Source organism: Lepidochelys kempii, chromosome 4 (assembly GCF_965140285.1).
Source record: "Lepidochelys kempii isolate rLepKem1 chromosome 4, rLepKem1.hap1, whole genome shotgun sequence".
Taxonomy (NCBI): domain Eukaryota; kingdom Metazoa; phylum Chordata; order Testudines; family Cheloniidae; genus Lepidochelys; species Lepidochelys kempii.
The window spans coordinates 39846871-39868258 of NC_136383.1; the positions used below are offsets into that span (position 1 = coordinate 39846871).

A 21388-nucleotide genomic window follows, 5' to 3' on the forward strand; every position below is an offset into this window, starting at 1 on the left:
AGTAACCTTTCTCACAAGAGCCTGTTGCAAAACACAGTGACCCTAGAGGGAATATCTCAGGCGTAAAGAGAAGAGGCGGCTTCTGCTCATAATATTTCCTTATCCCAAAGAAAACAGGGGCCCTTTGTCCTTTCCTAGACCTCAGGAGACTGAATAAATATATACACCACCTCAGATTCAAAATGGTGACACGTCAGTCATTCCATCCAAGATGAGCACTTTCACATAGCCATTCACTTGGCCCATAGGAAGTACTTGAGATTCACAATGGAGCCAAATCACTACTAGTACAAGATATTGCCATTTGGACTCTCCACAACACCAAGAGTTTTTTAAAAATACCGAGGAGTGTTAGTATATAGAGTTTTGTGGTCCCTGATGAGATGAAACTGTTATGAATGAATGAGGTTGTCTTGAGTTTATTTTCACAGGTTATCAGTACAGATACAGAGTTGGGTTGTTTTGACTACCTTAACTATGCATTTACATAATTCCAAATGTTTGGATTTTTAAAAAAATTTAATTAGGTTAAAAACCCAAGAAATTGAGAATTAATTGTTTATAACCGTTACATTACTGTGCTCTCAATCTTGCCTCCAGTTTGAGCTTTCAGTTTGGTTCCACTAATTTTCTTAACTTCTATAAGTTTGAAATATTTGTTCTTTCTGGGCCAACATTATACATACTTTTCTCTTTCTTGACAGGTGCTCAAACAAGGTTTACATTTGAACTTCCAAATCACAGATTACGATTCACATCAAAAGTTTCTGCCACTGATATGTCTACCATTCCTCCTTCAGCAAGTCTTAATCTTCCCCCTGTCACTATGTCAGGCAAATATGTCATGGAGGAACATGACACCTATTCAGATCAAATATGGAGTATAGATGAGCTACCTACTAAACAGGGCTATTATCTACAAGGGAACTATTTACGTTGCGTGGCTGAGGTAGGCATTGAAGAAAGCCAATTTCTTTGTTACTTCAATTAAGTTTCATACAGTATTTTTATATATATTCCTGTTTGGCATGCTTCCTAAACTCCTTGGTTGGTATTTGCTCTCACATTTGAGACTTCTGATGATCTGTATGCTTCTCAGAGAATTCCAACATGCTGCTGTGTTTTTGTATTTCCCAATCTAACCTTTGCTGCTTTCTGCTTCCAGACACACCTTACCAGTGTAGAGATTTAGCCTTGGTTTGAATTTACTCTAAATGTGTTACTCTGATTAGTAACAGAATTGTGTTTCTATTTTCCATTTAAAATTTGACTAATATTAGGAAGTATTTAAATTTAAAGTTTTTTTACCAAACTTGTTTTCAATAAAGTTAAAGAATACAGAGCATGGTAACAGTTGTTAGAAAATTCCCAGTGTAGAAATAATATTTCTTAAAGCATCAGAGTTCAGAGTTAATAACTAGGTTTATCAGGTATTGCACATATCAGTAGTGTTTTTCTTCAAGAGCATTTAGAATAAAGGACCTTGGGAGTCAGGACACATGGCTTCTGTTCCCAGTTCTGTTAACAATTTACTATATGACACGAAGCAGTTCATTTAACTTGCTTATGCCTTAGTTAAGCCTTCTGTAAAGCTGGTCAAATTATACTTACCATTTGGACGTTACAAAAAGCTGAATGAGCTTTGCAATTCTCTGTTGTTGATAATTCAGTACTGGTATTCTGCCTTTGCTCCTATTATAGTAGTTGACATAACGCACTTTCCCCCTTATTTATTGTTACTTACTTATAATCAAAAAATTATACTAGAGAAAACTGTTCCACATACAGTGGCACAATTAAAAAATCATTGTTTACTAACAATAATTACATCAATGTATCTGACATTATGTGCCATTGTTATGCTGTATTCTGATGCAGTCAGTACTTAAAACGGTATTGCATTGACCACAGATATCACACCTATATTTTAAAATTTTACAAAATAATCTTCATATTTTCTGGCAGGTTGGTTCCTTTGAACATAATCTCACAACTGACCTTCTAAATCATTTAGTATTTGTACAAAAAGTATTCATGAAGGAAGTCAACGAAGTCATACAGAAGGTGTCAGGTAAGATGAACTACCTGAGGATTTCACTAAAATTTTAGCTTGAAGACTTTTGGTGCTGCCTAACATATCTGCAATCTCTACCTGTCCCATGTATGCTGTTCTTATGTCACCAAGAACACCACCACTTTCTGGTTCCACTGTAGCACAGTAGTAGTATCAGAGGCCAGCAACACAAGGAAAAGAAGTTTGGTTAGGTAGAATTGTGGCTTTGGAGAACATTGTGGGTGACATAGTTAATCTCTTTCTTGAGTCACTGGAGCTGCCGTGCAAGGGTGCTGTCTATTAATTGCAAAAGTAATTCTACCAAACAATCCACTGAACGTTAGCATCTGTCTGTAACATTGCTTTCTGTCCAGTCAGATCAGCTTGCAGCTTTGTGAAAGTTTGCAAGAGAAAAATAGCATTCACTACAAAAAGTTACTTGAGGATTTTTACAAAGCTATATGGAAGGACATTTGATCAGGGTTAGAATGGTACAATTTGTTGTTTGTGGTAGAGTGGATAGGAAAATTAGTTTCAGAACCACGTTTGTTCTTATTATGTAAAATACTGTTTTTAGTAAATTATGCTTATTGGGTAACAAATAAAAGTGTATTAAAACAGATCCTTAGCTGGCATAGCTCCATTGACTTTCTAGGGCTATACCAATTTACCAGCTGAGAATTCTACCGCATGATTGAAGATGAAAAGCAAATGTGACTGTAATCATACAGTGACAGTTTATCACAGAAGTGTTTAAATTTAGTGAAGGAAAGCTTATTTTTCCAAAGGCCGAAAGAAATAACATGAATTGATCTGACGTGAACCAACAATGAGGAAACCTGAGAGCAAGTGACTATATATGAATTGGATTAATATTTCTTGTAGAGAAAAGTTATGGGAAAATACATCCCATTAGAACATTACATATTTCTGTAACACACTTGCTTAAATTGAAGAAAATTGGAGATATTGTCTACAGTAATAATTGGAAAATGGGTAGAGAAGTGATCTGAATAAAAACAAGTTCAAAAGCCTAATATACAAGTATAAATTAAAGTGGCACAGAAGATTTTTTTTAAAAATGTAACTAAATTAAGAATTAATGAAAAAATAAACTAGAGAACTGCATGAGAAAAAAGAAAAGGAAAGAATTAAATAAATAAAATCTAAGCTGTCTATTGAAGAATCTAGAGGCAAGGTAAAAAGCCAAAATAAAACCATCAGGCGAATAAAAGGAATAGAAGGTCCATAAACAGGCGTGTAGAGGGCTTGTATATCTGTGGAAAATAATCTTACAAAGAATAGGTAAGTGAAGAGTCCAAAAGAACTAAAATATACAAATAGCTGTTTTTAATGTACTTTTTTTAGTTTAGTTTTGTTGGGTTTTGTTTTGTTTTGTTTGTTTAGAAAGCTTTAAGGAAAATATAGAGAAGCAAGCGGACATGTTATGAGAAAAAACAGTTGCAAAGACCCAGAACAAAGGGTAACAAGCAAAATAAGGACCAAGTGTCTGGCAGCTAAATATATATAAATATATAGGTCCAGATGAGATTACCTCAAGAGAGTTTAAAGATCTAGTGGAGGAAATCTCAGAACCTCTGAAAAGAAATAAAGCATGCAAGTCAGGAGAGGTACCTATCTTTAAGAAGGGTGGGAAGGAAGAACCAGAAAAATCATCAGCTTGTTGTTTATTCCAGGCAAAATATCTCAGCATATAATAATCGGTATGAGAGTGTCTGGAAGAAAAAGCTTTAATAGTGATCATTATTCCATTAAAATAGCTTCACAGTGAAACTTAGAATATTAAAATGAGAAGGCTTCTCTGTCTTCACTGATGTTCAGTCTCCTCCCAGTTTACTGTTATCTGTGGATTTCATTAACATGCTGTTTGTTGAGTCTTCTAGATTGTAAGTGAAGCTGTTCCCAACCAATCCAAAGTCTTTTTAAAAACATTGGTATTACTATAATAGATTTTTGTATTGCTGTCTATCACAAGGCCCTAATCAGGGCTAGGCAAACATAACAAAAAGATGGTCCTTGCCATTAAAGAGCTTGTAGTCAGAATAACTTGAGTAAATTACTTGAATGTTACAATAAATGTAATAAGTGAAGGCGGTGGCTGTGGTGTCTCCTTAGTATTTTAAGGCATTCATTTTAGTGGCACATTATAAACTTAAAGTAATTAGATGAATACCAGTTAGAACAAATTAAAATACCATGGAGAAGAAGCTGGTTGATGAGCAGAGAATACAGAGCAGTCATATTTCCAAGTTGAGAGCAGCATTGGGCTGAGTACTGGTAGTGTCAATTTTGGCTCCTTTATTCTTTAAGATTTCCACTGATTCTCAAGAGGAAGGTATAAATTCAAGCATGATCAAGTTAGCCAATGACACCAAAATTAGAAGGGTAAAAAATATACGGGAAGATAGAGAAAAAGTGAAGTGGGCTTCACTCGACAGGATGGGATTCACAGCTAACGGATGTGAAGCACTACATCTCAGGGAGGGAATAGAGCTCATCTTAGAAGGGGAGGGTTGAGGGGGACTCTACTTGCAATCAGTAACTACTTAAAAAAAATAATAAATTACCTGGATGCCACAATAAAAACTACTTCGCTGAAATACCATTGCAAAAATAGCCTGAGCTCAGTGTACTTATTGAAAACTAGGAAGTTATTCTTGCCACTCTCCAGACCCGCAGTGTAACCACCTCTGGAACACTATACTCAGTTGTAGTCACTAGAATTGGGTGATATTTTTAAACTGAAACATTTTTGGCAAAAAAAAAAATGCGGTTTCAGCAGCACCAAAACATTTAACAAGTTTGTGTTGATTTTGCCAAGTTGTTTGAAACAAAAACCAAAAACTGAAAAATCTATATGTCATTTTGATGTCTTCAAACTGAAATGTTTCCATTTTTTAATTTGAATTTTGTTTTGAACTTTCCCTTAATTTTATTTTTAAAATTAACATTAAAATGCTCAGTGTTGCAATAAATCGTTTTGTTCATCCCAAAATTACTATTCTTTTCAATTTTTCAAAATTGCCAGTGATCCAAAAAATCCATCTAGCTCAGTTCTATTAGTCACCAAAGTTTAGAAAGGATATTGAAAAGCAAATAAGGGCATCAAAACTAAGTTTTGGAGGAGGATGAAATAGTCTGTGAGCATGTACACCAAGTCACTTAAAAATTTAAAAAATCACCACATTTCTGCATAATTATTTTAAGTTTGAGTGATAATAGAGATTTGAAAAATTGGAGTTGCAGGGGAGATGGAATTCTTTGTGCTACTCCAATAGTAACCCCTTTTTGTCAGCTGTGGTGGAATATTGATAGACTCTACAGAAGATACCATTGTGTCCTCATCCGAAAGGATTGTTTCTTTTATTTATAACCAGAAGTATATGTGAGGTGGGGAGGAGGGAGGCCAAAGTAAAGGTTTAAAAACATGTTCCCAAGGACACCAAAAGATTTTGCAGAGGACTCCTTCACACTCACTCTAAAGTAACTATTTGTTTTTAATCCACCTTTTTGCATACCTCTTAATAAATTTGGTCAAGTGACTGGTCCTTGTTGTTAGCTAAATTCAGTCCATATCAGGTGCTGCTGGTAAAGAGCAATTCTTTGTGATCTAAATGATACCCTTTCTCTGCAGGTGCTAGTTGTTCTGTGGGTGTTATTTGGAGAGTGCGAGAAGTCTCTGTCCATCTTAGACACCCCCCTTGACTTGATGGGAATAGGCAAAAAATGTGTTAATCTATAGTAGTGGGCCATTAGCAGTGCTACTCCCATGAGCTGAGAATACACCCCCAAGTAGGTCTTATTCTTCTGGAACTTCCAAATTTATGCTTATTATAATTCTTTACTGCAGAACTGACTGTTCTCTAATGGTTGGTTACATTCAGTGAGTCACATTTAAAGATAATTTTTATTTCTATACTGTATGAAAAGTGCTCTTTGTTAAAACATTGAAAATAGTTTTTAACGTGCAGGAGGGGAGCAGCCAATTCCTCTTTGGAATGAACATGATGGTACAACAGATGGAGAGAAGCCTAAAATTCTCCTGTACTCTTTGAGCCTACAATTTAAGGTAACTTTATGACCAGTAAATCTCTCAAGCTGTTGCCAGTGGTTGAATATGTTGAAACCAAACAAATCAAAAATTTCCCTGAGATAGTCACAAATGAAATGTCAGATAACAATCAGTCAGTGTTAGACAAGGATGGAAATCTCTCTTAATTAACAAAAAGCAAGAAAGAAGCCTGTCTTTGATCTTTGTGATCTTTTGAAATGCCCTAAATGCAAAGTGTTATGGAAAAATCCTTACTCCCTTTCCTGTTTCATGTCTAAGAATATTTTTTCACCAAGGATGCCTTTGAAGCAGATCCTAAAAAACTTTTCTTTCATTGTTTGCTAGGGAATTCAAGTGACAGCCACAACTCCATCAATGAGGGCCGTGAGATTTGAAACTGGATTGATAGAACTTGAGCTCTCAAACCGAATACAAACCAAAGCAATGCCTGGAAGTACCAGCTACCTTAAACTGTTCGGTAAATGCCAAGTGGATCTGAATCTGGCATTGGGACAAATTGTTAAACATCAGGTTAGTTGACAGCAACTCTGTGTGTGTTAGGAAAGCCTAGTAATGTTACTTCTCCATTGTTATGAAGACAAGTATCTTCTGCTTTGAAAAGAATATAACAAAACTCTCTAATCTTACTCTGCTAGGATATGACTAGCTTGATTTCTTTAGACCTCTAGTTGGAAAATATTTAAAACAATTGCTTTAGAATGCATCCACAGTTCAGAATCAATAAAGATTACCACCTAAATATATTCAGCATGTGCTGTTATGCAGTAGTTGAAATTGATTGTCTGGCATTAGAGTTGAATTTCAATGTCCTCATTAAAGATGGCTTTCAGGAAAAAGGGCTAAATGTTCACTGTGAACAGTAATTCATGATAAATCAGAGGGAGTATCAAATGTATTTTATTATAATAATTCATTTAGCACTTCTGTAACTAGGGACTAGAGCTGGGTAAATAACTGCTTTTATTGTTTGTTTGGTGGCAGTTGTGAAATATTGCAGAAAAAAATGGTTCAGGTTGAACCAGAACTGAAAAGTCCATTTTCGGATAAACCAAACATGTTTTCCTATCTAAAATGTTTTGCTTCTGGGCATTTTAAAGAACTAAATTCATAAAAATTGGGGGGGGGTAGTGGAGAAGGAGCCCCCTTTATAACTTTTTTAGTTGAGTGGTTAGGGCACAAACCTGGGTGGAGAACTGTATTTCCATCCCTGCTCCAGAGCAGATTCAAACCAGGCTCTCCCACATCTAGGGTGAGTGCACTGACCCACTGGGCTAGAAGTTATAAGATGGACTTATACTCTTATGTCTTATACTCTTATACCCTAACTCCCCCACATTGTGTGAATCAAGCCAGAAAAAAAAAATTCTGTCTGAAACTATTCAGCTAATTTGTGTCAAATTTATGAATGGTTTCCAGTGAATGAGAACTGCATTTTTCAACATAGTTTATTCATCCAAAAAAATTGCCCCACTGTATTGCAGACACTAATGGCCTAATACTTTAGTTGATCCAAATTCAAAATTTCCATTGATTTCAATGCTATTTCTAGCGTACATACCTGGAATAAGATTAGATCCTAATTTGTGAAACCTAAATCTTGATCTACTTTATTTGTCTTAAATTGGTAATTACATCTCCTAGATTCTTAAATCCACTACTATCTTCCGAAATCACTGATTTTATGGGAAATACAGTATTTAGGATTCTCTGGAGGGTCGGAAAGAGAACATAAATTTAACAAACTTGTATTCAGATGGTGGTTTTCCTCAGAGAGGATTCTGATGCATCAAGTGAATGTAGAGAGATATGTTGGCATATGTTATTTAAGAAACACAGAAAAATAACCAATATTTGCCAACTTAGGTCAAAATGTAGTAGCATATTTTTAAGAGCAATATGCTTTTTAAGAGCATATTGCAAACTGAAGAGTAAAACAAAATGGGGCATCCCCATTTTAAATTTATTATTTGTCTGTTAGTCATAATTCAATATGATTTTATTGTATTTTTCAAATGTTTTAAGGTCTATGAAGAAGCAGGTTCTGACTTCCATCAAGTTGCTTATTTTAAGACAAGAATTGGATTAAGAAATGCTCTAAGAGAGGAAATCAGTGGTTCATCAGATAGAGAGGCTGTGCTTATTACTTTGAACAGGCCAATTGTCTTTGCTCAGCCTGTGGCGTTTGACAGAGGTACTGTTGGGTGCTGTTTCTATTTCTCTTTTGCTAGAAAGTAGAGAATCATTACAAATTTGTTTTCAAATTGAACAAGTTCTGTACATTTCTTTAAAAAAAGAAATGCTTGATATTTATAAATCTGAATTTATTTGTAGTCTAAAATAAACTACAACTGTAAGTATAGTTCTCAGAGTTTGGTTAGGAAGTTTGTTGTGTACTAATGTTAATTTAGAGTAAAAAATTGAACTGATGGGAAGATGCCTTTTCAGTTGGTATAGATGAAATGGTTTATGTAAATATATACCAACATCAGCAGCATTGAGTGTATCAGCATCTTGGGTTCTGTTAACTTGGCACTCTACCCCTTAGCATTTATAATCCGTCTTATTTTATTTTGTTCTTGGCAACAAAAGCACATTGCTCCTGGGAAATAAAAGTGTGTGTGTGTACAAATATATATCCATTGTATTTTAATATATGGTGACAAGACAAAAACAAAAAAATCAAACCTTAGTCTTGTTACAATGAACAATATTTTTGTGCCATTTTATTTTAACTTTGTTGGAAACTTTTTTTCTTCATAAAGCTGTGCTATTTTGGCTGAATTACAAGGCTGCTTATGACAACTGGAATGAACAGAGACTGGCTTTACATAAGGATATTCACATGGCTACAAAAGAAGTGGTAGATATGTTACCTGGAATCCAGCAAACATCTGCCCAGGCTTTTGGGACACTTTTTCTTCAGCTAACTGTTCATGATTTGGGAATTTGTCTGCCCATCACAAATGCACCACAGGTATTTGAAAAATATCAAGAGTGGGGAGAAGTGTAGTAGATTTTTTTTGTCGAAGTAGCAATTTCTTGATATTTTATGCTTTTAGAATTTATGAAATGTTAATGTTTCCCTAGCACCATATTATACTTATGATGTGGGTAGTAGCCTTAATTTTCAAAAATGACTACTGATGGTGAGTAGTTCATTTTCCATGTGCCCAATTTGAGGCAACTTAATGGGCTCTGAGTTTTCAGAGGCTGAGTGTGCAGCACTTTGAGAATCCTTTGAGGTGTGTGAAGTTGGGCATGCTTTTTGAACATTTATGCCAGCAATTCCAGTTTAAGACCTGTTTTCAGACATTTATAATTGAAGACAAACAACAAGACCCTACAAAGTTTCTTTTTAAAAAATGTGATAAAACGTTCTGACTGACGTTTGGATTATTCAAACAAGTGATGAGCGTTATTTAGTATTTTTAATGTAATTTTCACTTGAGTAACAGTTTTGGTTGTGTTTAGACCTCGAGTTGGTCATAAACCTTGTCCAGAAAAGGATTTAAATTGTGATGTTAGCACTTATTAGCTAACACATGCTAACTGACATTTTAAGACTAGTTGAGACAAGGCAGTGTTTGCTTTGACACATGCTAAGCAGATTACATTGAAGTCAGGAGGAAGATTAGGCTTCAATATGACAAGTTTAGCACATTATAACAGTGTGTGCACCACCTGTGTACACTAAACTTTCACAAAACACGTCTGCACGTTTGCTAATATGCTGACATCATCCATTCTAGTTTAGACAATGCCATAGATTTACGTCTTCATGGGGAACTAGTCTTGCATATGTCTGAAGACATTTGGTTTACCAATAATGTATCCACCTGTCACATATTAATCTCATTGGACTGTCAGCTTTGAAGCCCAGTGACAACTTTTCAGTATCTGTGTTAACCACTCCATTGCTGATCATTTTATAAGCAGATGGAATAAGAAAGAGGGTGTGAGAGAAGCTCTCAAGAGGTGGGAGTTGCAGCATGGAAAGAAAAATGCAGAGGGAAAGACAGAGAGAGACAAGGAAAGACCGAGAGGAGAGAAATAGAAATAGTGAAAGGTGGATAGGAAGGAAGAGAAACAAAAGGCAGAAATAGTGGTAGCCTAACAGGGACCAGTTTTTCTCCCTGAGTGATGTTGCTTGTGACTATAAGAAAATCAAAGTTTCAAATAATCAGTTTTGCTGCAAAGGCAGTGGGGAAATCTGCTATGAATTAAGGGAAGTATGAAGTCCTGAATTTATATTCCAGTCCACAGACCATAATTAAGCATGGAGTCTGGCCAAAAGAATTTAACACCCCTGCCATAGGATATGCTGTAACTACTGAGAAGTAAGGATACATGACATTGTGAATGTGTAGACTTGCTGCTTTGGAGAGGGTTTCTATAGAGCTGGCAAGGAGGGTATGAGGAAGATATGAGCCTCTGAACTGCAAAAAAAAAAAAAAAAAGTTTGAGATTATCAGTAAATTGCCTTTTCTGTACAAGTCTCTTCTTCCTTTTGCAGACTAACCACACAGCAGATCTTGACACTGGCTCTGCTTTAGTCCTGACCATTGAAAGCACTTTAATCACTGCCTGCTCTTCAGAGTCTCTGGTTAGCAAAGGACATTTTAAAAATTTCTGTATCCGCTTTGCTGATGGTTTTGAGACGAGTTGGGATGACTGGAAACCAGAAATACGAGGGGATCTAGTCATGAATGCCTGTAAGTGTTTCTAATCTTGTCTTGGTGGCCCTGGAACTTAGTCCCCTATTACCCTTTCCCATGTTTTTTCACAACTTTGACGGTTCAGAAGGAGACTAAGGAAGAGATGAAGATTTGATTTCCAAACCCCAATAAAGCTCTCTGGCATGTGGGACCCTACATGTGAACCCCAGTCACCCTTTAGTATTCTTAAATTTTTTTAACAATAAATGTCCTTTTTGCAAGAATTGTAATATACTGCAACAAAGTATTTGCCTTGTAGTACCATCTGCATTAACCAGGTTGGAAAAGTTTTTTTTTGTTTTTGTTTTTTTAGTATTGCTTTAAGTATATTAATTTAATTTAATTTTATTACATTTTTATTGAATACTATAATACAATGCAAAAATGCATAAAACCTATTTGTCCAAAAATGTGTAATAAATTGCTTTCTCATAACACTTCCCTTTATCTTCCGTATTCAGCAGCTAAATATGGATTCTTTTCATTTCTTACTGCATATAGAAATGTCAGCAATAGGCTTGCAAAATTGCCAAGAAAACTTGCCAGCCCAAGTGAAATTATGATCACTTCCGTAGTGTTACTGATTGATGATAAACAAACAAACAAACAAACGTGACATTTGACTTACCTAGATCAAGTGTACAAAAAGAATTTTGTAAGGAAGATCTAAAACTTGTTTAATTACATCTGTCTTACTAGCATCTGCTTATTTCATGTTTAGGTGTAGTGCCAGATGGCACCTATGAAGTCTGTTCAAGGACAGCAGGACAGGCTGCTGCAGGTAATGTTTATATTCAATTTTTATATTATTAAAACATTTATAAACTGTAGGATATTCTAGTGCAGGTGTGAGCTCTTGATAGCTTTTTTTAATTGTGATTGTGTATTTCAAGGTTGTGCTTTGTTTTGATACCCCCTTTTCACAGTAGCTGCTCCACATTTCCCAATTTATTTTTGTCCATGAGGGCTTTCAACAATCCCTTGTAGCCTTACAGACTTGGGTTTTAGCTACAAGAAATTAGTAAAAGGTAGTAGCGAGCTATCATAGGCTTTAATACCTGCTGGATCAAATGTGTAAAAAATGTGACTAATACAAAATAAAAATAATCCTTTTAGTATAATCATTGGAGCTGGTTGAAAATTTTCCAGAGAAAACAGTTCTCTGCTGAAAAGTATTGATTTAACAGAAGTGAAGTATTCTGCAGAAATATTTCAGTTTAATCAAAAATTTTGATGTGAGCCTGTCTCCCTGCCTGCTTTCCTGTCAGTCAACCGGGCAGGCAGGCTCACCAGCAGCCGACCTGTGGGGCTGCCAGGTCCTTAGTTAACGGGCTCCCCAAGAACTCCAGTACCTGCCTAGTGAGTTCCAAGGCTGTGCCTGGCTTCCTAGAAGTCAGTTCCTTGGGCTAGTCTGTTTTCCCAGATAGCCAGCTCCCCAGGCTTCTCAAACATCTGGCTTCCTGGCTCCCACAGCTGGCTGACTTATTGTCCTTTCCAGCTGTCCTCCTGTGGGAAGCTAGGTAGCCAGGCAGCCAACAAGTGGAAAAATTCCACTTTGGTTCTCCCAAAACTGGATTTTTCTTCCTACAAAAAAAATTGAATTTTTGTCTTTTCGTTCAGATAAGTTTTCAAAAACTTTTTCACTCAAAGGAAAATCCATTTTCCAGCGGCGGTGTTGATATACATTGAGTCTGGGCAGAAAGGGAATTTCTGGAAAGGGAATGAATGCAGGTGGAAGAAAATGAAAATTATGGTGGATCATCCTCCCTCTAACACTTTGAGCAAACTCTGGATTTCAGAAATATAATGGGATGCTTTGCTTAAGTTACCTATTATATTTTCTTTAGTCCAAATGTGTTTGGCGTTTAATCAGCCCTGAAGGAGGAGGATAAAACATCCATGGCAGCAGAGATATTTCAGATGCTCTGGGGTTGTCCACCATTCCTCCCTAGGGCTAATGTGACTCATTTGTGCTTTTTGGCTTGCATTTTACATTATATTTTAACCATTAAAAATTGAGCTACCGGGCATGCTAATCAGGCCACAGGGAAAACACTGGGATAGGAGAGGAAGAGAGGAACCAACAGTCTTAGCAGGTTTCAAGGAAGTGGGGAGGGTAACTGAGAAAGGAGTCAGAATTGCAAAACGGATAAAGGTCAAATTACAGAAAAAAAACAAAAGGTGGGAGAAGAGGGGGAAATACATAGAACTGGACAAGAGGATTGTTCAGACTGGGAAGAAGACTAGAACATGGACAAGAAGGGGTATGTTTTTGAGGAGCAAGAGAAATTAGGGAACAAGAAAAACCTAAAATGAAATATACTTTGATGTATACAAATAAAATTGTATTCGTTTAAAAATCATGGTGTATTTTAAAGTATAAGACTATATTATGAAGATAATTTTAAATATAGAAATGTCTTTGATAATCTCAGTCTTTTATTGCAAAACATGTCACTTTTCTAGTTAATGCCCACCGTAATCTACCTAGGGTATGCATTAATTAGCATATCTGTAAACTGTTTTAGATTTTATAATTGTATGGCTATAGATCAAAACTATACAACTGCTCTTCTTCCCACATAGTTAGATTCCCATTCTGGCAGTGGATAGTCCCTCTGCTTTTATAGTTTAATGGGCTAACACAGGACTCTGCTCACTTGTGAAACGTTCCCTGTTCCCTGACTCTCTGCCTTTTCAAGTTACAGAGCATATGAAAAACCTTCCAGATAGGAATTTCTGAACTAGTTTTTTAAAATTATCTTGCTTGCTTGCTTTGGCAGCCCATTTCAGGGATTTTTTTGTGGCTCAATGCATAAGCGCCGACTTCTGCTGGCGCCGGTGGGTGCTCAATCCTGCCCCAACTCCACCCCTCTCCCGCCCCTGCCCCGCCTCCATTCCAACCCCTTCCCCAAAGTCTCTGCCTCCTCCCCTGAGTGCGCTGCGTTCCCGCTCTGCCCCCCTCCCTTCCAGAGCTTGTTACTCCGAGAAACAGCTGTTTCGTGGTGGCAAGTGCTGGGAGGAGAAGTGGGGATGTGGTGTGCTCAGGGGAGGAGGCAGAGGTGAGGTGAGCTGGGGTTTGGGGGCGGGGTAGGAAGCTTGGCTGCCGGTGAGTGCAGAGTACCCACCAGTTTTTCCCCGTGGGTGCTCCAGCCCTGGAGTACCCACGGAGTTGGCACCTATGGCTCAATGGAGCTTCTAGGGGCTCTGTGCTCTAACTTAACCTTGCCTCAGAGCCATAATGGAGGAGAAGGCCAAAGAAGGAGGTGTCAGATGGAAACTGTGAGCAATGACTACCCCAGAAAATGCAACAAAACTTCTTGTAAGAAACATTTCCTTGTTTATTCTCAAACCCAAGGAAGCAAACTCAGACCATAATAACCTTTTCACATCTTTTAGCTATTGGGGCAATAGCTGAAGGGGAAGCAAAGCTCGGGAGCATATTCAGTCCTGATCATTTCCAGAATATCTGGTGGAAATGGGACCATCTTGGATCAGAAAGATTTAAATCAGTAAACATGACATTCAAAAAGGAGACTTTGGAATCCATCCTCGTTGTGAACACTATGAAAATTTATCTCAGAATATTGCCTATACATTTCCCTTTCTTCTTTTTTCTCCAAATTCAGCACTTTCTAATGAGAAGGTATGGCACCTGCTTCATGTCTGCAAAGCAGTCAAGATGTAACTGTTAAGCTTTCTAAAAAGTTTTTGTTCTTAACAGCCATATTCATCCTCTACCATCCATCAATTAAAAGACAAAAATTACCAAATTCAGCATAGCTAGATGGCCGAGAATACTGTATAAAAGAAGCTTACAAAGCTTCTAGCTCCTTCTAAACAAGTCAAAGTCCATTAAGCCATATCTGTTTGGCACTGTATGGTGGAACTTGGTTGGAAACTTCCGTCTCCTCTTAAGATGAAATATGTAAAACTCCAGCATGGTAACCATTTCACCCATTCAGTAGGCACTAGAAATTAGATGCTCAAGATTCAGAGGTTGCAGGTGCAGGCTTTAATGAACCATTAAAATCTTTGTGATTTGAGTAATTCCAAGAGTCTGATTTGTGAAGAGTTAAAAATTATTTTCTCACATGCCCATACTTTGGTTTTCACTGTTATTGGAATCCCTGTGTTGGAAATGGTAAACCTAGCTCAGAGAGAGAGATTGAAATTCATATTTCATGTTTGTCTTCTAGTAGCTAACTGTGCCTTTCACACCCTGGAGAATTTACTTTCCCTCTGGCCTATCAGATTTTCCTTATATTCATTAGAGAAATCTTAATACAAACTTAATAGCTATATCTGTTAACTGTATTCAAAGTGTGATTCAGTTCTGGAAAGGTCTCACTGGGAGCTTTTTACAAGTGGGCAGAGCCAAGGCAGCGCCCCATGATGGATAAGTCTAGTGCTGTCTCCTGAGCTGTAGAAGCAGACAATGACAAACTTGGCTACAAGGAAGAGAAAAATCATCAGGCAAATTTTCTCTTTTAAACAGAAAGCAATAGTGCTGGAACCTGGACTCTCAATGTGTTATGGAAGATGTGCGGTATTGATGTCCACATGGATCCTAACATTGGGAAAAGATTAAATGCTTTGGGTAATACCCTCACAACACTGACAGGAGAAGAAGATGTCGATGACATTGCTGACCTAAATTCTGTAAACATAGCTGACCTGTCGGATGAGGACGAAGTTGATACCATGTCTCCCACTATACATGCAGTAAGAGAATCAACAAAAATAGTGTCTAAATTTCTTTTGTTAAATTATTTAGGCATAACAGTAAGCTTCAGAAAATTCCTATTCGCGCGTGTGTATGTATGTGGTGGGGAAATTTTAGCTCAGTTAGCTTTGAGATTTTTTCAGACCCTTTCTATTAGATGCCGTAGTATGCATTCAGGTGTCTAACTTTAAGCACCCGCTTTGGAAGACTTTGGCTACAGTTACTCTGATTATCCTAGCAAGCAATGGAAGATACTAACATTACAAACGAACTAGAAGAACAAAATTTTCAGTAGCAAAAAACAATACTGTGTGTCAACTTGTGTTTTGGTTTTATATTAAGTAGTTTTTTAGCAATTATTTCTTTAAACAATTGCAATTTTGCAAGAATCTTGTAATGGCTTTAGGGAAAAACCACCCTAAAACACTAACATTCCTGTTTATTATTTAGAAATCAGATGGAGTTTCATTATGTGGAGATGCACACAAGTTAACATTTGGGCAGCGGATTGTAAATCACCTGTTGGGTTTGAGCTCCCAAAACCATCGATATTCCGTTCCTGTAGAGTATCTGTCGGGGGCAGCGATGTGTGACTCTACTCATTCTAGTTCACATTTGAGAGCGGGCAGGTCTTGCTCATGGGGACATGTATGTAGTAGCTAATGTTTGTCTTTAAGCAAATGATGGGACTTGAATCATTGGAAAATTTCAAATCAGCTGCCTTTTGACTTTAAAAAATAGTGTTTGCATGCGGTGTTTTGATTTAGGGTGTACAATTCATTGTACCTGTAACTTAAAAATGGTTCTGTACGTTTAACAAGGAATTTAATGAAATGTTATTTTCAATAGGAGACTGTTGATTATCGGCGACAGGGAACATCTGGTAGCCAAGTTGGAGAGCAGAGAGGAAGAAAATTTGTGAAACGTTTAGTAGATATTAGGGAACTGAATGAACAAGCCAAAGTAATTGATGACCTCAAGTAAGTTGGCTTTTCTTGTGTTTTAAAACAAAACAAAAAACCCCTCCCCCAATACTTAAGAACATAGGAAAGGCTATACTAGATCAGACCAATGGTCCATCAATCCCAGTATCCTATTTTCTGACAGTGGCCAATGTCAGGTGCTTCACAGGGAATGAACAGAAGAGGTAATTGTCAAGTGATCCATCCCCTGTTGTCCATTCCCAGCTTCTGGCAAACAGAGGCAAGGGACACTTCAGACAATGATTTTGCATCCTTGCCCATCCTGGCTAATAGCCATTGAAGGACCTATCCTCCGTGAACTTATCTAGTTCTCTCTTGAACCCCATTATAGTCTTGGCCATCCTCTTGCAAGGAGTTCCACAGGTTAACTGTGCATTGTGTGGAAAAAATACTTCCTTTTGTTTGTTTTAAACCTGCTGCCTATTAATTTCATTTGGTGACCCCAAGTTCTTATGTTATGAAAAGGAGTAAATAACACTTCCTTATTTACTTTCTCCACACCAGTCATGATTTTGTAGATCTCTATCATAGTTCCCCTTAGTCACCTCTTTTTCAAGCTGAAAAGTGCCAGTCTTATTAATCTCTCCTCTTAGTTTGGGAAAAACAAATTGAAACTGTGCTTTCCCTTTTCTTACCTCTACTGCTTCAGCATTGGTGGGACTATACAATCTGCAAAAGGAAATGTTTTTTTTAATCGTTGATCGTTCTGGTTCTACTAGAGAAAATCAGGTGCACAAGTGGCCATTAAAATCCCCAGGAAGCTCTCCTTAGGCTCAAGGCATCTTTCATTTCTGGTTTTGCCTCACACTGATGGCAATGTGGCAGCAGTTCCAATATAATGACAAACCATAGTTCATCATGATTTGTAGCACTTCTGCTACCAGCTATATGATTGTGACTTGGGAGTGACAGTGCTTTGCAGTTGGAATGAGATCCCGTTCACTGTAGGAAGAAGAAACCTCTCTAAATGAACTATTTTATGGCATTTATATGATATATTTTATTATATAAATAATTCACAGACACAGTAATACTCCATAAAACACACAAAGGGAAAATTAAGAATGTCATCCAAAAGTGCTCATGGCAAGAGACAGCTATGAGTTTTATATGAAAACATTTTATTTGCGTTTTTGGCATGTGGAAGGCTAGGTCAATCTTAGTAAAAAGTGGGATCACTTGTGATAAAGAATGCCTGTTGCTGACTGGTTGTTAAATAATAATGAAGAATGGACATACTTTACTATTTCAGCTTTAGACAAGATTGCCAGCAGCAGTCAGTCGCAGGCCAGTTGTAACTGAACTATTTGATATACGAACATTCACAGTTAATATGTGATAAGAAATGCTTGTAACCATGTGAATGTGATGACCAAAATTTATGTTTGCACCTTTCTGTCCTCAACATATGGTAGCATCAACAAACCCTGTTCTCTTTAAAATAACATGGATTTTAGTGAGTTTCCTTTCTAAACTTGTTTACATTCAAGTTCGTTATTTCTACAGGAGATTTTCTTCTTCTGCTTTTCGTATTCAGAGGATCTGATCAGTCTGGTCTGCCATTGTAGGAAGCTTTTTCCTCCTGGAAATTTCCACAGTTCAGTCTTCCTCCTGGCATCTCTAGCAAGAGGTTTCCATACCCTGCCTGCTTTCTTGAACTAAGGATCATCGAAAATACTTAATTCTAATTTTGATACAGATTTGTTCCAGCTGGGAATCTTTGCTCTCTTTAGGAGACTTTCTTTTCAAAGGGAGTTGCTCTCTAGCAACTATCCCTCCTCCACCTCTGTTGGCATCACAATATAATGTTTGACATCTTGTATATTTTGTTACACACCCCTTTTTCTGTTTGCTGAATGTGTGACAGAGGTAAAAACCTTGAAATCATGGGCCCTTGCAAAGAAGTTACAGTATGGGCAAAAGTTATATAGTGAAATAATGGTGGACCCTCAACAGCCATATATAGAAAACTCCTGAAAAACAAGAAACTGATTGGGTAATGTTTGAAAGGCTTTAGGATTTTCACAGGAATACAGTATAGAGGTTTTGTTGATAAAGGAAATGGTGAAAGTAATGTTTAACTTCACTAATTATTCATTCCATCTGGAAAACTCACTATCCTAACTTGTTCCCAGAAAACTAGGTGCAAGTGAAGGAACCATAAACCAAGAAATTCAGCGCTATCAACAATTAGAGTCAGTAGCTGTGAATGACATTCGCCGAGACGTCCGTAAAAAACTACGTAGGTCCAGCATGAGGGTGAGCAATTTTCTAACGGTGTTTGGCAAGTTCCTAAGTATTTTCACTTGCAAGTATCTCTTCCACGTATTAAAAATAAATAAAAGGAAGACACTGAAAAAGAAAGGTAAAAGGAGTATTAAATATATAAAACACATGGTTTAACTTTCTGGGAAAACAGATTATTCTGTACTACTGGAGATAGAAAACCAGAATTTTAGTGGTACGGTATATTATGTGGATTTTTGTTTGCTTTTCTATGACAAATCTTTAGGAAAAAAACTATTTTAATATCTCTATTTTAACTATTTAAAATAGATATTTTAAATAGTTTTAAATATATCTATGTTCAGAAAAAGTAAACAATAGTTGGCTTCCAGAGATCTGAAAGCCATAATATGCAATGCTGTACAATTTACTAGCCAAGATTCAAACTCAGGCTTTCAGAGGTGGTGGCGGCGATCATAAAACATTGCCTGACTACACCAGAAGAATCCAAAAACGATAAGCATGCTTGAGTATCTGAGCAAAATCTCTGTTACATTCCATTTGGCTGATTTATTTTATTAGGTTTATAATGTGTGCTAAAAGAAATTGCTTATTCCTGAATTGAGGTGCCTTTTTATTAATCAAAAGATAAGAACAGCAAGCAGGAGAAAATACGCAAACAGAAATAAAGTTCCAACCCAAACAGTGTCCCCATTCACCCACAAATGCCTGCTCTTATCATGCCACCCCCTGCCATAAATCATGGCAAAGGAGTATTTGTAGCAAACCCTGAAGACCGGGACATTTGAGCTATTCTGGACCAAATATGAGTCCATCCCAAAGCAAGGGACCCCTCTCAGAGAGTATTCTGTTGGGAGCTTCTGCTTAAATGAGGAGGCTGTAGCTCATGTTCCTGTGCTAACTACAGTTGCAGCAGTATCACATGAAGAGAGGATATTTATTCAGCTAGGCAGATCCCAAACTACTGGGTTGGGGGCCACTCTGTTCTCCTGACAGCAAGGAAGTACCAATGCCAGCTAGTATGAAAGGTGAGTGAATCGTCCAGAGACCAGTCAAAATGAAGATTTTGGGCAAAGGCCTGCAAAGGGGTGCCTTGAGCACATGATACAAAAAAAAATATTTTGTAAAAGTTTTTTCCTAACTGTTTGCATGGCTGTAAAATAAAATGTTTTAAGTAGTGGAATTTTTCCACATTCCCATGTTTATTTATAATTTTCATTATTTTTGTCCTCAACATCTTAGATATATTTTTCTTTTGTTTAGGCTGCTTCTCTGAAGGACAAATGGGGCCTAGGTTACAAACCAAGCTATAACCGGTCTAAAACAATTTCAGCATCTGGAAGACCACCTCTAAAAAGAATGGACAGGGCAAGGTAGAGTGTTTTTGGCAAATGACTATGCATGTGGGAAGATGAGATCTGTAATGAAGTTAGAATAGACTGCAAGAAGGAGAATATCTGATTGTGGAGCTTCATGAGGTCTTTTGCCATTGTGATGAGTGTGTGTGTGTGTATATATGTGTGTGTGTGTGTATATATATATATATATATATATTTTAGGGTGGATTTGAGAAAATGTTTTCAAGAGATGGGAGGTTTGACAAATGAAGTTTTTCTTTTTGTGAAGTATCTGTTTTTGGCATACCATGTCTCCAAAGCAGCTTGACTTAGAAATTTCATATTTGTTTTGTCTGTCTTCTGAGAACTAATGTCTGCACATTTCTCAGAAGGTTTGATGATTACAGATATTCACTGTGGACATTCGTAGTGCTCAAATCTTGCAGAATTAATAAGGTGTGTGGTTTTCTACACTTCCTAGTCAGTATGCACAGCTGAACTATCAAGTTTAAGTTCATCCATAAATCTATAAAGGCAAAGCTTTACCCAAAGTTGTTGGAAGCTAAAGAGTGGGGGGGGGGGTTGAACTGCTGCCATGGAAACTGAACCTGGCCTCTGAAAGTTAAATTGAGATCTTTCTGGCTCTCACATCAGCCTCCAAGATGCTACAATTTAAATTTGGCTAACTATTTTGAGATGATCGACAAGCAGAATAAACTCCATCTCCTTCTTCCAGAGCAGTATTTGCTCTGCAGGACTAAGAGTTAAGAAGTGGTAAACTTTAAGGTAGTAAAATCATCAGATATTACTCTGAATGCGTTCAGGGAGCCAACTGGTTGAGGAGAAAGGTGTCACTTTTATGTAGTCATTTTGCAGGACTTTTAAGAAACCCATTTGAAGGTTCTGCGCAGCAGGCACGGCTAATAAGTAAAGAGGACACAATTTATCCCTTTGATTTTTACACTCTGTTGTCCTCATATTAGAAAAAGGATTTAACTACTAGTGGAGGGAAGGCAACTTTTTAGTTCAGGAAATGATTTCCTTTTCTCCTTCTTCCAAGTATTCTGAAGCTCGCAGCAGCAAGTTGCAATTCTCATAGCAGAATATAGTGCATCAACTTTGCTTGGTGTCTGTTGCTTTGTGAATAAGCATGTTGCTGTTGTAGAATCAGCAGAAGGAAAACACACATATTGGAGGGTTTGGATTTTAAAATATTGGTGGCATTTTAATCAGC

General features: G+C 37.1%; 1 protein-coding gene across 16 annotated transcripts in view; it reads left to right on the forward strand.

Annotated features, from left to right (window-relative positions):
* The window catches only part of BLTP1 (bridge-like lipid transfer protein family member 1), a 246531-nt gene that overhangs the window by 178219 nt on the left and 46924 nt on the right, over nucleotides 1-21388 (forward strand). For 15 of the 16 annotated variants that reach the window (XM_073341048.2, XM_073341041.2, XM_073341040.2 and 12 more), the window contains 12 exons: nucleotides 705-949; nucleotides 1966-2071; nucleotides 6046-6143; nucleotides 6471-6656; nucleotides 8169-8337; nucleotides 8909-9120; nucleotides 10660-10858; nucleotides 11583-11642; nucleotides 15360-15586; nucleotides 16437-16567; nucleotides 18706-18829; nucleotides 20081-20190. In XM_073341048.2, coding sequence (XP_073197149.1) covers nucleotides 705-949; nucleotides 1966-2071; nucleotides 6046-6143; nucleotides 6471-6656; nucleotides 8169-8337; nucleotides 8909-9120; nucleotides 10660-10858; nucleotides 11583-11642; nucleotides 15360-15586; nucleotides 16437-16567; nucleotides 18706-18829; nucleotides 20081-20190 — 1867 coding nt within the window. Of the gene's footprint in view, nucleotides 1-704; nucleotides 950-1965; nucleotides 2072-6045; nucleotides 6144-6470; nucleotides 6657-8168; nucleotides 8338-8908; nucleotides 9121-10659; nucleotides 10859-11582; nucleotides 11643-15359; nucleotides 15587-16037; nucleotides 16236-16436; nucleotides 16568-18705; nucleotides 18830-20080; nucleotides 20191-21388 lie in introns of all 16 variants that reach the window. The other variant, XM_073341054.2, reaches the window with a different exon arrangement.